The 16,177-nt window shown below is 28.9% G+C and overlaps 2 protein-coding genes across 4 annotated transcripts in view; one reads left to right on the plus strand and one right to left on the minus strand.

Moving 5' to 3' along the window:
• Window positions 1-209: 209 nt before the first annotated feature.
• Window positions 210-4,787, plus strand: Swt1 (Swt1 RNA endoribonuclease). 2 transcript variants are annotated; one of them, XM_011055510.2, is made up of 13 exons: window positions 210-455; window positions 551-667; window positions 1,108-1,654; window positions 1,725-1,892; window positions 2,027-2,289; window positions 2,467-2,709; window positions 2,805-3,026; window positions 3,107-3,334; window positions 3,414-3,612; window positions 3,685-3,803; window positions 3,875-4,032; window positions 4,310-4,450; window positions 4,563-4,787. In XM_011055510.2, the coding sequence occupies exons 1-13, from the start codon at window positions 225-227 to the stop codon at window positions 4,783-4,785; spliced, it is 2,859 nt and encodes a 952-aa protein (XP_011053812.2). In that variant the 5' UTR covers window positions 210-224; the 3' UTR covers window positions 4,786-4,787. The 2 variants fall into 2 exon arrangements, with proteins under 2 accessions (XP_011053812.2, XP_087270052.1); XM_087413926.1 differs by having other exon boundaries at window positions 348-667.
• A 492-nt stretch (window positions 4,788-5,279) lies between these two features.
• Phyhd1 (Phytanoyl-CoA dioxygenase domain containing 1) overlaps window positions 5,280-16,177 on the minus strand; it is a 139,821-nt gene continuing 128,923 nt past the window's right edge. Inside the window, exons 1-5 of one of the 2 annotated variants that reach the window (XM_011055511.2) lie at window positions 13,767-13,921; window positions 6,647-6,790; window positions 6,242-6,355; window positions 5,996-6,146; window positions 5,280-5,853 (exon numbers count right to left, since the gene is read on the minus strand). In XM_011055511.2, the coding sequence (XP_011053813.2) occupies window positions 5,435-5,853; window positions 5,996-6,146; window positions 6,242-6,355; window positions 6,647-6,790; window positions 13,767-13,787 (849 nt within the window). In that variant the 5' untranslated portion in view covers window positions 13,788-13,921 and the 3' untranslated portion in view covers window positions 5,280-5,434. Of the gene's footprint in view, window positions 5,854-5,995; window positions 6,147-6,241; window positions 6,356-6,646; window positions 6,791-13,766; window positions 13,922-16,177 lie in introns of those variants that run through there. The other variant, XM_087413948.1, reaches the window with a different exon arrangement.

Below are 16,177 nucleotides of genomic sequence, written 5' to 3' on the forward strand. Positions count from 1 at the left end.
AGCATAGAAGAGATTGGAAAAACTGATCAGGTGACCTCTATCTTGATTGGACGTGGGCATTCACGTGATGCAATTGTCACTCTCTCCCTGTGAGGCTCTCTGATCTAGAAGCACGATTGCTCTCTAAGCGCTCAGTGAGCCCTCTAATTGGCATATTCTATTAGATCTAAAAATATAGACCAAACAGGTACAAGAGCTCACTGAACGTTCGGTCGTGCTTTTGGATGCACCTTATTAATCTGTTTTCTGTTCCTACACTAGATTGTTCTAGAACTCTCTTTCTCGAACTCGCTTTAAACAAATATCAAACATATATCTTTCTCACTTTAAGTTCCAAAAGTTACACTATTTCCACAGAAAACAGACCTTATGACTTTCTGAACATACTTTTGTTTTTCCGCAGTTTGGTTGAGGTGAGGGCAGCTGAGGGTCGCTTATCGCTAGCAAGAAGGAAAGTAAGGATTTATTCATTTCTCCCGATCGTTGAAGGATGATTGATTAGTACGGACTCATTAAATTTCTTGATACACATTTTTTCAACATGTTAAAGCATAAATTACCGAAGGATTGGATTATTGTCAACTCTAAAAGTCATCCGGACAGAATATATTACTTCAATGTGAAAACGAATCAATCTTCGTGGATTCCACCATTGAATAACATCTGGGTATTTTTCTCTCCATAATTTATTTTCTGCTGTAATCTGTTGAACATGTTAAGATGCTTTTTTATGCTGGTGCTCGAAAATTCAACTCTCAATATCAGGAATTTTATTTTTGAATTATATTGCATACAAAAATCCATGATTTTCATAATATGCTATAGAATTTTCATATGCAATATTTTTCCGGAATGAAAGCCTTAGACACTGGCCTAGTTTACACTATAATATGTTTAGGCTGCTACCTGTACAATCGGTATCTTTGTTTAATCTTGTAAATTAAACAAGAATATCTATTGTATAAGTAGTGGCCTAATTGAATGATATAAACTAAACATCAAATTGAAATCATGCAGCATCTCATGAAATGATATCATCAAATTTCTTCTTTAGATGTCTTCATTTTAATTTTTAAAAAGTCTTTTAATTCTCTAAAATTTTTATAGACTTCTTCAATAAAACATCAAGAAAAGAAACATTGCAAAACAATGATATCTAAACATAATGCTAAGAAAAAGGAAACATCTAATCAAGATGTCAATCATAAAATTATCGAGACTCCACAAATAAAGGCTGTTAGAGAAAAAGCGTTGCAAAATATAAATACCAAAAATAAATCTCCCTTGTTGTCAGAAGCTTTATATACAAAGATAGCAGGAAATAAGACAAATATTTCTTTAAAAAACTTTCCTTCAAAGTTAAAGGATGATAAATCGGTAATTTCTTGGGCTAAAAATGATAATGAAGGAATACTACAAGTACCGCTTCGTGGAAAACAGAGAAGTTCAAACACATTTAGGTTAAATAAACCATTAAGAAAAGATGCTATGGTTAAAAAACAAAATCAGAATACCGCAGACCAGAAGTTGACAAAAACATTAGAGAAAAGAGATGAAAATATAGGACACCAAGAAATTATTACTCGAAATGCACATGATATTGAGCAACATAATAAGAATCAAAATGTTCAGAAATCATGTAACCAAAATTCAAGTAAATGCAATTGTATAAATATAATTATTATGTCACTATTATAAAAAAGTAAAATTAACTTTGTGTTTAGGAAAAAAAAAGGGAAAATCGTTTTTAAAGACAAACTTGGCACAAGAACGTATGCAAAGACTAAGAACAAATTTGAATGTTGATAAGGAAAAAATTAAGGAAATGTGTAATGTTGACTTAATTATTAAGAAGTCTCCTCAAAAGTTGAGCAGAAGTTCATCTAATTCCAGTAGGTATATAACATAAAATATATTTTTTATATTTTATGCTTTAGTAGAATTGTTTCATATTTTATGCTTTAGTATTTATCAGTAGAGATTCAAAATATTTGTTTCTATACTTTTATATTGTTTATATTTACAGATAGCTTAGGATCAAATGTTTATAAAAATATTGACACACGACTTAAAAGGTTACATATCAGACTCTTAAAAGATGCAACATACGAAAGAAATATTAATACATTAAAAGATGATGATTCACAAACTCAACAAAATGATCAAACAAAAAAATCAAATAAGACTGAAAATACAACAAAGGATAAATTGATAGAACGGGGTGAGCAAGAAGTTTTATATGAAGAAATGGATTGGGAACCAATGAAAGATGAAGAAATTGCTCTTCAGGTATAATCAATATAATTGAGACATATTTTTTAAGCAATCATAACTTATATGAATATATTTTGCCAGTGTGATTATATATCTTGTTTAATATTGACAATTTTTGTTTTATATAAAAGTTACTATAAAAAAATATTGTTTTTATTAAATTTTATACTTTTATACTTTTTCTTAGTATAGGTGGAAGTTGTCAGAACACAACTTTGTAGAGAAAATCGTATAGATGAAACAAATTGTGTGTCAGAAAATGCTGCAGAGTTGACGCAATCTAATAATACAGAATCACACGCCAAAGGTCCACTGTACATTGTTATTGATACAAATGTATTTTTATCAAACCTTGAAATTGTTGAAGAAGCGAAAGATGCAGTATTTAAGAATTACCCACGTCCTTTTATTGTAATTCCATGGACTGTGATATGTGTAAGTATAATGTACAGTATAGTCAAAATTCTATCTTTTTAAAAATTTTAACATACACATTTTTTCTAAATAATTTTTACAAGAATTTTTTACAGGAATTAGATTACTTTAAAGATAATGGAGCTAATAATGAATTATCGATAAAAGCAAGGAAAGCTATATCTTTCATCCACAAGCAATTTTCCTCTAAACATCCACGTGTCATAGGACAAACACGAGAACAGGCAGCGAAAAATCAAGAAGATTTTTCTCTCAATTGTCCAGATGATGAGATCCTTCAGTGTTGTTTACAAATCTCTCAATTACAAAAATCAGTGGCAAGTTATCTTTCTGTCATGTTATTTAACATATTTATATATAAAAGAATAACAATGCTATATTTATTCTTATTTTGTAGGTCTTATTATCTTATGACAAAAATCTCTGTACTAAGGCGATGATATATAATATATTGGCATTGGGACGTCATGATCCACTTGAAAAAATAGATGACCTTGATACGGATGCAGCAGTCAACCGTTTGAGTGACGATCCTGATGAAAGATCTATTTTCGTGGAAGAATCACATTTGACGGATGATATTTTTGAGGATACAAAATTAATTATGAAAAACTTTTTGTCAACAGTATGCATCTTACTATTAGATCATGAACCAGTTTTTACGCCTATGTATCAAATATATAAAACCAATATTTTTATTTCAGATTATTACAAAACAAATGTCAGAAATTTATGGAGAAGCGGAGTGGCACGTATATGTCATTATAAAGCCACCGTGGACTACAATAACTGCATTAAAGTGTGCTATAAAGCACTGGATTGCTGCTATTAGCGAATCATTCCAAAGACGTGATGCTGAATGTCTTCTCAAGGAATTACTCGATACTTTTGAACATACGCCAGGTATATTCATATACATATAATCTACTAAAAAACTACATTTTGCAAACTGAGTATTTAATTTTGATATTTTAGCTGGTGGTCGAAAATTGCGAGATATGGAATATATTATAGAAAAGTGCAGTGATTTAGTACAAATGGTTAACACAGATAAGCACTATGATCTCTTGACAGAAACGTTTAATGCTATTACCGTAACAATTTTTTTTATATTTGAATATATTTTGTTATTATGAGACAGAGTTAAAAAAATTCATACTTTTAGGAACTCAAGAAAAAATGTAAAAAATATTTCGATAATATTGATCTGAAAAAATTACACGACAAAATAGGCATCGCGAAAAATTCCCAAGAACAAGAAACGAGAGCAGAAAAAGTCTTTCACTGTTTCCAGCACATTTATACTTTCGCGCGTGACCTATGGTAAGAATCCCTCTACTTGTGTGCGTGTATGTGTGCATATATACATATAGTGTGATTATGATTGGAAACGAATCTGTGACTCACTGATTACAAGTAAATCGTATTCATATGGAGCCACATGCACCATCATAATATATATGTACATATTATGAAAAAAAAGTATTTACTAATACATATCATCATATTTGAATTATATATTATGTTAATGCAAATATGATATATATTGAGAATACTATTATTTCTTTTTATTTATAATTATTTTATTTTTATTCCATAGTGGTTTGGCATGCAGTAATGCAGGAATGGCATATTCCTTTACCTTCGATTCTGCAAATCCATCATTATCACAAGCATGCGTACAACGTCTGCAATCAGAAATTACTAGAAAAGTAATTGATCTGACACAAAATCTAAATAAGTAAGTTATTTGCTAATATGTGTCGATCTATTTTTACTGATAATATGTAATTTCGCGCCATGTTATTTTGTATTATAGTATATTTATGTATTACTTTTTTTTTTGTAATTAGGTTACTGATGCAAGCTGAAAATTCTATAACACATCAGACATTGGTTAACTTACAGTATAATTTAAATACATTTCTACCTGACACAAGAGATAGAATAATATTTGATGTAATACCTTTGGATGTATATTATTGTGTCAAGTTAAAAGAAGAAGTATTAAAGACTGGTTTAAGACAGCTACAAGAATTAACTTCGCATTTTTGTGCATTAGCTGCTCATACATAGTTGTATGTATTTTGTAATTTACTATTTTTAATTATGTTTGTTATTTATTATTTTTAATTATATTTAAACGAAATATTACTATATATTATAATTACTATAAAAATATTATTATAAAATTTTTATGAGGGTGACTGTATCAATAGTATCAATGAAAATTATTGCAACTTTACTTTTAGATTAAAAATTTTAGAATTATTTTTTTCTTGTTGATTGTATTGCATTTACGAGAAGTGTATTATTTGAGGAAAAGTTTTTTTTGTACCTATGTGTGTATGCGTGTGCGTGTATTAATAAATTTAATATAAGTAAATCTTCTGAAAATGTTTGCATATGTAATACTTTACACATATATAAATATACGTGTTGTGTGTGTGTGTGTGTATGTATGTGTGTGTGTGTGTGTGTATGGTGTGTGTATGGTGTGTGTCTGTGTGCGCGTGTGCGTGTAACGTTTTTCATTGATGCTTTTGGTATTTTTTTTATGACTATATAGATTATGAAAAATTGATTTTATTTTTCTTCTGAATTGTATACAAATTAATGTTATTTTTTATACAGAAAGAATGAGACGACGAATATTGTGAAGTATAATACGATTGTGCAATAAACAGTGGACGATATTTCTTAATACAGTATTAATACAATATATTTAATTTTTATAAAGACTCGCGAAACCTTCAGCAGGAGGTTGAAGCCAATTTTCCTTCGAGTATGATACATGTTTCGTCTCAATCACATGAAAAGTATAAGCGTGTCTCGATGTTTCACTCTTGTTTGGATAAGAAAAATGAACCACTTGACCATGGATAAGAATACAAGATCCTTTGCGTACTGGCACTGGTCTGAAATTACTTAATGGATAACAAGGCGCTGGCCTGTCAAAAATTAGTAATTCTTGAGAATTTGAATCTTTATTTCTCATATAACGCCTATGTGTTCCACTCTGATGTGATCCTGGGGCGATCCATAGACATCCGTTCTCTATTGTTGCATCTTCCAATGCAATCCAAAAACCCACGAGTTTCATTGGTTCAACATATAAATACGATGCGTCCTGATGCATTGTAACTGTAAGAAAATAAGAATTTTGCGTTCAATAATGTAGTTATTTTAGACATATAATATATTTGTGTTATGTCAGATAAATTCATGTGCTTTGCGTTATATTTATGTAACTACAAAGTATATAACTAAAAAATTATTTAATCACCCTCCGAGCCTATTCCAGGATTTTTGTAAATGTACATTGATTGACACACCATCGGTTCTTCATAGTTTAATTGAAAAGCAATTTCTTTGATTCTTTCATCGAACGTGTATTTTCTGAAAGTAGGGTGTAGCCAATGAAGAGCATGACCTACCTGAAAATTATAAAGCCGTAAAATAATTGAAAGTATTTTGAAGTAAGTCTGAGAATTGATTAAACTAAAAAAACAACTTTTTTAAGCTAATTTACTTTGTTTAACGACACTCTTGGATGAACCTTCAATTTTCCGTCTTCTTCCAGAGCTTCAGACTCGAAAAAAATACTTATTTTATTAGCGCTATCCAAAAAATACTTATCCTTATTCTGAAACACACAAGATCATATAATCATTATTTTCTTCATGATATTATATCATTTATAATTTCAGTTGTATAACGTTCACAAAAGATTGTTTCAAAATTAACAAAAATATAGTTTTGTATTTTACAAAATTTATATTTAATAATTGTATATATTCATTTTCCTTGATAAAGTCATCTTCAAATATTCACATAGGAACGTTATACTATCATCTTTGATCAAGTCTGAATCACCAAGTAGCACTAAATATTATACTTTATGTTTTTAAGTTAAATTGACAATTGGTCATATTACCTGTTGTAATTGTATTGTATTAAATATTTTTCGTTCTGACTCAGGTGGCAACTTATTTGTAAATTCTTCTCCGCAAGCTCTCAATTCTTCGATCTCTTCCGGTTGAAAGAAGTCTTCGAAAATGACATAACCATCTTTCTGAAACTTAATTGCAAACACAAATTCATGTATAAACGATATTTTGATATATATATATGTATATATAAGCTAATAAAATAAGGTTATAAGTGCGGAAAAAGATAAAAGAAAACGCAAAGTCGCTTTCCCTTTATATATTATATTCATAAATAAAAAGTTAGATTTGTATATAAAAAAAGAAATGTTTATAAGACATAATAATGTCTTACATAGCCGAACTATCTAATTATATCACAGAGATAACTTAAAGACCGCAACGTCTGTAGGATATCCATATATTTTTGCTGTATAGAGTGCGGAGAAATATTAAAAAAAATATAACAATTTCCGAGATGATTTATGATTTCTTTACTTGGGTTTTGTGACATTAACGTCACGATCATTGAAATTGAGGTAATCTTCAAATAAATAACGAATCGCTCTTTGATTTATTGGCGGGATAAGATAAGTCTGCTCTAACTGCTGGTTCAGAGATCAAAGAAATTTCGTTTCCGGTCATCTGACCATCTGACCGATCCATCGTAGTTTCGTTTCATCGTGATATTTTGAGTGATAGACTGCGACTTTATAAATAGATTACAATCGATAATGAAACCTAAGAATAACCACGGACATTGTCTGCTTCAAAGGGCAAACCCGGATATTTTTTTTGTGTCAACCGAATATGTGTATGAAAACGAGTTTGTCTTAATTATTATATTCTATTCCTATAATTGCTTTGTTTTCTTATTTTGGTACTGTCTATATTCAGCTTTTAAAAATATCTTGATAATTATAATTAGCTTTAAAAATATCTTTCTTGATAATTATAATAGTGTCCCAAATTATTTTACTTTTTTATTTTGAGATAATTTTCAGAAAATTATTTTTATTAATAATCAGTTATCGTCCGCGCACGACGATATCATTAATATTTGTAACTTAAATAAATATATATATATATATATATATATATATATATATAAATATATATTACGTAAGATAAAACGTTTGCGCAACGGAAAGTAATCTATAATTATTCTATATATATATATATATATATATATCATAGTTTTGTGATTCACGTATCGATATATATAATTCCGCATTGCTAGCTGGCAAGTGTCCTCATATTATCTCACATGCAAGTGCATATCGAAACAGATGTTTCAGAATTGCAAAACGCCATTAAATGAAAACGGAACATCAGCTCGAGTGGCATTTAATTTGCGGAACAGTTTAACGAGCAATTCTCGAAGGGATCAGACATACGGTCGGTATACAATTCGAGTCTTCTTATTCGCTAATCGTTTGATTTACAATTGAACGAATGTTTTAAGAGACCGACAAAAACCGCTGAGAAAAAAAGGAAACTGCATTGCGAAAATCCTAAAAACTCGCATGCCAAAATGGAACATCTTCGGTATATTACATATATTGCAGTCAGGAAAAGCTGAGCGGACGGTATTTTTAGCGTTCGACGCGATCATAAACATTGCCCAAAAGTCATGTCGCGATCGTAGGAAGTCCCGCACTTGTCATTCGATCGAAAACTACGGCGTCTTCCTTGCTCGGTGACGGTTCGGAAACGGCTTCGCAATAAAGACGCCATGGCGGAGGATGCTCGTGGATCACGGATCGTTCCCGCTAGGGCATCTTAAAAAAAAATCGCAATTTATGTGCGCAATTTTTACGTTTCGATTACGCTGAAACGCATTACTGCTCTGCCGCGCAATAATGCATTTCCTGCGATAAAAGAGAAATATTGCTCAACGCGGTAGCAATTTTATTTAAGACAATGATATCTGCAATCCTCTCCTGCTTTGTATTGCCCTCATTTGGCCTTCGAATTGTCATAATCGTTCGAACAAAGAGAGATTATATATTGATCTTTTTAATGACAGCTATATATCAATCACTCTTTTTCTTGAGATGATAGTTAATAATGAAGACGCAAGAAAGACGATTTATAGAATATTTCCATTTTCGAGTTTTGGTAATAATTTCTTGTGTCATATTCAATAATGTTTTTGTAGATTGAAAATATATATTAATGTAATAATTAATTCTTCCATCAATATATTTGAGATTTTTCCAACATTCCTTGTCAAGGTTTATTAAAATACCTATATGTCTGTTGTCCGTTGAGAGTATCATTTAAATATTAAGGTTATCTTTTATATTTATTATTTTATTGAACTGAGGAAGACTAAGTAAAGTCGTTTCCTATATATTATATTTTAACTAATTGAGTGACACTCTAATAAATCATTTTACATTTTTTATCTAATTTTTTGCTCATAATTGACTTTTCTATTACCATTAGTTTTATTAAAATATTAAGCAATATAAGAAAAAAAAATGATTTCTTAAAAAAGTAAGTTGTAAAATTTAACGAGGTTTACAAAATTATATTTAACATTTTACACACACATTTTATTCTCATTTTATTACATGGTTAGATGGTATAAATTTAACATGACAAATATTGGAATTGACGATTAGATATTGGCGGTTTTTCTTTTGGTTTATTATAGTTTTCTAAAGGAAAATAATTTCATCAAGTTAAGAAATCATCGTTTGATTGTTTTAAATTTTGATGTAATTGACGACTCATTACTTTACTTTTGAAACATATCTAATAAGAAAAGATATACATTTTCTCTTATTAGATATATTATAAAATAATTATATCTCATATATCTACATATATATATATATATAATATATTAATATAATTAATTAAAATTATATAGATATTAATTTTAGTTATAATATCTATGTAATTTTAATTCATAATTTTAATAAATTGATTTTATTATTTTATATTTATATTTATACATAATATTATAATACATAATTTATATAAATAAATACATGAGTATATATAAAGTCTATTTTTTCTGTGACTGAACTAATATACACGTTTGAAACTTAAAGTGAGATAGGGATATACAGTGGCCTGCAAAAGTTTCCAGCCAATAAAATTTTCTATTCTAATTTATAAAAAAAAAAGCCTGTTGGTGTTAGTACAAGATGTGAGTAACGAAATCTTGTATTAATACCCGAGAATTAATTAAAATTTTATCAGTCTTTTTTTTATAAATTAGAATACAAAATGTGACTGGCTGAAAACTTTTGCACGTTACTGTATGTTTGATATTTGGCAAAAGCGAGAAAGAGTGTTCTAGAACCCTCAGAAATAAAAAAACAGCCCTATAATCATAAACAATTGATTTTTACGATGCCGATTCTTTTGGATTGTGAATATAAGAATTTATCCGTGTATATCGTAAGCGAATTTGCGAGCTAAACTCGTGCAAGCACGTATCGCGTACATTAACGCAAAGTTATAAATGCGAAGCGCATCCCGAAAATAGCTACTATAGCTAGCCGTCATCGACAGGTGGGTGGTTGGGCTACGTCATCCCCCTTGTCGTCGACGTCGCTTTTTCTGGAATTTCATCCGTATATACGAATGACTCAAGCCACCCGTGAAAGCGTTGAATCGCGTGGATAGGAATAGAATGGAAACGCAGAATGAAGCATTGGTCGTTCATTACCACTTTTTCGCCCTCGTCTCATAGCGCGATCGCGAAGGATCAAGGCCAACTTCGTTATTTCGGGTTAATTTGAGCGTGCCAAATCTGCGAGAGCGATGCAAAATTTTCTAAAGCTTCTCCGATTCCGCTACTTATCTTTAGTATTTCAGTTGCACCGACAAAAGATTTTTAAAAAAATCATATACGATGAAATATTATTTAATTTTGTGAAATGTAAAGATTGCTTCATCCGATTAACAATTGTAACTATTAAAAAAAAAATTTTAATTACCGGGCGATGTAATTACCATCTATGTTGTAAACATCACTCGATTAAATACTATACGGCTAAAATAGCGTTGTAGCAATGATGAACGACATAGATTAATGTAGGTCATAGATCAGCGATAGGATGTTTCACGCGATAAAGTATCATCGGTGAGTTCCACTGTAAACACATTTCTTCTTTCATCAGAAATAGCATTTCTGGAAAAAAATCGTGATAAAAATCATGATAAAAACAAAACAATTATTTTCTGTGCTACTTACAGAAAGAATGGTATAATCGAAAACTTCGCGATATCTTAACGCATTCACTTCTCTTGTTTGTGATTATATGATATCACCAAATTTATATAATAAAGCAATACAGAATGTTAGATGACCGTATTTCTTAATTTTTTAAACTATATTTATTATCTTTTCCTCCTACTGCTTCGAGTTATTAAGGAAGTTGTAAGGCAAATGTAATATATTAAGAATTACTTGAAAAAATTACAGATTATTCTAAATCTTGCATTTAAAAATAATACAAAAAAATTAGACACAGTTGACCATCTGGAACAAAAGTTATTTCAATAAAAGGTAATATTTTTTAAATTTGTACTCTAATAGAAATATATAAATAAAAATATATTATAAATGTATTATGAAATAATGATAAACATCTCAATTTTTTTACATAAGTACTTTATAAATTCAAAAATATTTATAATATATAAAGTTACATTGAGATGCAAACACATTAATTGTTTAGTAAATAAACCAAATATTTATTTGTTATAAAAAAAAAATTAATTGGTGAATCTCAATGAAATTTTGCATAAGTCATTTTAGTATTTAAAATAGTTATAAAAAAATTTATTAAAAAATTTAGATTTTTATTATTTTAAATTTTTGTTTATAACTTTATTTTTGTTCATAACAATAATAAAACAATAACAAAATAAGTAATCTATAAAAATGTTGCTTAATAAAAACAGAATATTATGAACACAACTTTCATATGTATGTAGTTTGTTTAAAGCGTAAATATTAATATATGTGTTTTATGTCCTTACAATCTCCTTAACACATCGTTAAAAATTTCAAGTTTTGTCATATAAGCATCTTACAAAATGTTCAAGATGCGTTAAAATTTTTCATCTTTTTCTTTTTTTTTTTGATATCTTATGATATGAAAAATATTATTATTGGAAGGCAGTATTTAATTACTTAAGTAGATCTCTTGCGATGCGATAAAATACGTTATCTAATCACAACGTATCGAAATTGAAAGAAAGATCGGAATATGAACACACTTTTTTTCTCTTTTATATTAGAACAAACAGTTCACTTTTTTCGTTGACCATGAGTATGTAAAATAATGATAATGTTGCTCTTTGGCCATTTTTATCAAGATCTAAAAATAGTCCTCGAAATTTCACAGTACCAAAAAAAAGATATCTTTTGGATTACAATGGTCAAGTGATATGATTCGATAACAATGAATCAAAAATATATCATGAAAAAAATATACAGTTTTCAACATAAAAATAACTACATCTTTTAATTTTTTTCTTTTAATAAACATATATTTATATATGTTGTCTTTTACATTTTTGGATATATTAGGTGTTGGAATTAATTCGTAGCGTTTTTAATGAAAGAATGTTATTTATTTCACATAAGCATTAAAAAATACATTAATGAAAGTACTTCCCATCACTTGTAAAACGCTACGAATTAATTCCAACACCTAATATTATAAATATTATTATTAAAAACAGAAAGCTCATACATTACAACGTTCAAAAAAAGAGTTGTAACTATAAACTAATGAAATTTAAAAAGCAATAATTTAAGAAATTTGTTTGAAAATATTCAAATGTTAAAAAAAAAACTTCAAGATTACATTGATTGTATTTTTTTATCGTTATAAATTGGAAATATTATTTCTTGTTGTCGCAAAAGAATTTGGAAATAAAGAAGAAAAAGAGAGAGTTAAATCTGAACTATTACACAATACACACAACATATATGTATGCATATATATTGTATATACATTTTATAAATGGTGATGTATGATAATAAATGTGATAATATAAAAAATGGAAGTAAGTAAAAAATTTTAAATCAGCGAAATGATGCTACTATGTTTTGATAGAACGACATATTACTCAAATATGAAGATGCTGACCTCTGAATCGAGAGGTCTGGTCGATTATATCAATGTGGCAACTCCGATGACGTTGTTCGACAAATGACTATGTATTGTGTACTCTCGTTTCTTAATTCCTTGATGCAGGATATGTATAGAGGCTTTATATAGAGGAATTAGCGTTGAGAATTTCAATTGTGTGATTCTTTTCGAAGATATCAGTCGTAGAGAATACAAAAAAATCAGAATTCCTATAGAAACATTATGCATAAGTATATTCCTCGTTATATAGCATAAAATCTTGTTAAGGATTTTCGTTAATATGAATTATTTACATAAGTTTTTATATATTCTATATGTTCTAAATAATTCATATAAATTAATTAAACAGATAAAGAGTACTATGCAGTTTTCATATTAAAAAAATAAATGTAAGGTAGAACTTTTTAATGTTCTGAATATTTCTGAAGAAATACAGTAAATTTAAAAACATATAAAACATACAATTCTATACGAACAGCTCGATTTTTTAATTAAAAGTAGATACAATATATTGTAAGAAAATAAAAGATGTATCTCTAATTTCAATGTGAAGAAATAGTTATCTATCTACAATTTCATCGAACAGAAAAATCATATATTGTGGATATTTCATTATTAATTTTTTCTTTTTCCCTTCCCTCCCTCTTTTTCAAAAGAAGTAAGTAACACATTAAAGTAATCTTAAATATTCTAATAACATCACAAAAGAATTACACAGATATGTTTACTCTTATCTATAAATCTTAAAATATAATAATAAATAAATATATATTTGAAGCATTTATCATCCCATGATGAAAAAATTCGTCATTTCGAATTGATCAGCAACCTTGGCGAAGAAAACGATACATTCTTCGGTTTCGATTAAACTTTATTAATTAAATTAGTCCATATCAGCTTTCTCAATGATACAAGACAACGCGAATCTCCTTTCCTTGTATAGGAAGGCGATACGGAGAGACAATTCTCACGAATGCTCGATTCTACGGATGGGACTCACCTGCGCGCGTATGTCCTTCATCTTGGTACACGTGTCAACAATATTCCACGAATTCTGAATCTGTTCGTTGAACACGAGGCAGAGTGAGTCCGGAACACGTCCGCAGCCGAGTGCTCGCACCAAATGACTAGGTGAGCCCGCGGATATGCGAAGTCCGAGTCGAGCTGGCGATTTGTGCGAAGCGAGCGAGACGAGAGTCATGTCGTCCCGCTGGTATCTCGATGAACGAACGATCAGATTTTTCATTTTCCAAAAATTCGAAGGATTTATCACCTGATGAAAAAACAAGGAATCCTCGACGATACGAGGCTATTTTTTTATACTGGACATTTATCTCAAGTATTCGTTCGTCATTCAGATACTGTATCTTCTTCATGAAGATATTGCGTTGTAGTGTAAGAAGATAATCACGTGCAGCACAGTTAAAGTTAATTAACTTCAAACTAATTATTCACGCATCATTTCTGATACTTCACTCATCAAATCTAAATTAATCTCAAGTGTCTTCGGAACTTTATGAAGATATTATAAAAGAAAGGAAGATTTCTCGTTTAAATTAGTTTCTTCTTAATTAAATTTATATTAGTTTCTTAATTAAATTTATTTACCAATACATTAAATACATTCGATACGTTCACTGTACTTTATTATATTTTTAGTTAATATGTAAAAATTAATCTTAAATTATATATATCATAATTATCATAAATATTGCGAATAAAAATTATTTTATGTCAATAAGACGTAGTTTCTCTGTCATTATGAAAATTCACATACATGTGTACACATTTATACAATTTTTACGATAATTAGAAAAGTTATAGCATAATTTATTACAGTTATTAAAACGAGATGACACGAACACAATCGTACAATAAATTATTAAAGTAAGACAACTAATGTTTAAAACAAAACAATGTCTATGTTATTCTTTTATTCTTTTTTTAACCTTAATTATACGCGCATAAGTAATGTATATTATAAATTTTTGTACTATGAATCTACACTCCTTGAGTATTATTTGTGAATCCAATTATACGTAAACAAACAATTTCATGATGTAATAATCTAGATAATGAATGTAACGTTAACTACACGGTTCTTCGCTTATTTCCTAAGCTTCTGCTTGTAAGCTCGTTTCAGAGTTTCAGTACGATGTCCTCTTCACACAGCTCACGGTCAGTCGAAAACTCGGCCGTTCGTAACGAACGTCCAGGAAGTAAAGTTTCGAGAGTCAATCTTTTACAGGTTGCTTCAAAATCAATGCGCCTTAAAAGCGTATTTCTTTAGAGATAAGACTAACTAAATAGACTATCAATAAAATAAATAAATATGTCTTATTACCTTTTGATTTTTCATTTTCCACTTTTGTTTCATTTATATATTAGTTTAAAAAATATTATATATACATATTATACATGTGTTAATATAAAAAAATTTATTTATCGTGTAATGTATATAATAACATTATGTTTTTAATTGTACGATATTATACGTATATATTGTATGTTTATTAAGAAACGTACGTCATAATGTGCAACACGTTCCTTTTCATATATATTTTACTTTTATAGAATTAACAAAAATAAAATAAAAGAATTGAACACAGATAAGGGAACTATTATTTTAAAATTAATTTCCTTTATTATAATACTTTTATGTCATGATAAAAGAAATTAGTTTTAAAATAATAGTTCTCTTTATTTATTGCTATGTTAATAACCGAGTTAACGGCGTGATAATTTATATGCTACTCACGTGTTTCGTCTCCGTTTGGACGATCCTGTAGAAACAAGCACCGAGCTAACGGCGAATAATTCCGCGCACTTCGCTTGCGTGGGCTCGCTAATTTACACGAGCAGACGACATGGATTTATTAAAGCCAAATTTCTCTAAATTCTAAAGAAAATTTTCTTTCCCGTGGAAAGCGAAAAAAATTTACGTTCTTATTTCTTTCGTGTCTAGCCTTAATAAATAACGTACTGTATCTAGTCTCTTTTTTCTCACAAATTGGTTTTATCCTTTTGATTTGTCTACAAACGGTTGTGTTTTCATTCCTACTTTTATCTTTCCAATTTCTCTCGTTTCGATCTCATCTCATCATAGAAAATTCATAAATATGACGAAGCAACGCTTTACAATATAGTTATTATTAATATTATTAATTTTTTTATTCGAAGAATTGCCACTTTTTAAAGCACAAAGTAAAGAAATTTTGTTCGTAAATTTCAAGTTGATAGATTAAGTATTTAAGATAATTATTTGATTAAACATATTTGTGTTAAAGATAAACATACAACTAAGTGATAATTAATATAAATGTAATGAAGACGAGTAAAATATTCTATAATAAACTCCCTACTGAACTAGAGCAGTTGAGCAAAGATCAAAAGCCTAGGAATCCTAGAATG

Source organism: Acromyrmex echinatior, chromosome 15 (assembly GCF_024713525.1).
Source record: "Acromyrmex echinatior isolate Ae372 chromosome 15, ASM2471352v2, whole genome shotgun sequence".
Taxonomy (NCBI): domain Eukaryota; kingdom Metazoa; phylum Arthropoda; class Insecta; order Hymenoptera; family Formicidae; genus Acromyrmex; species Acromyrmex echinatior.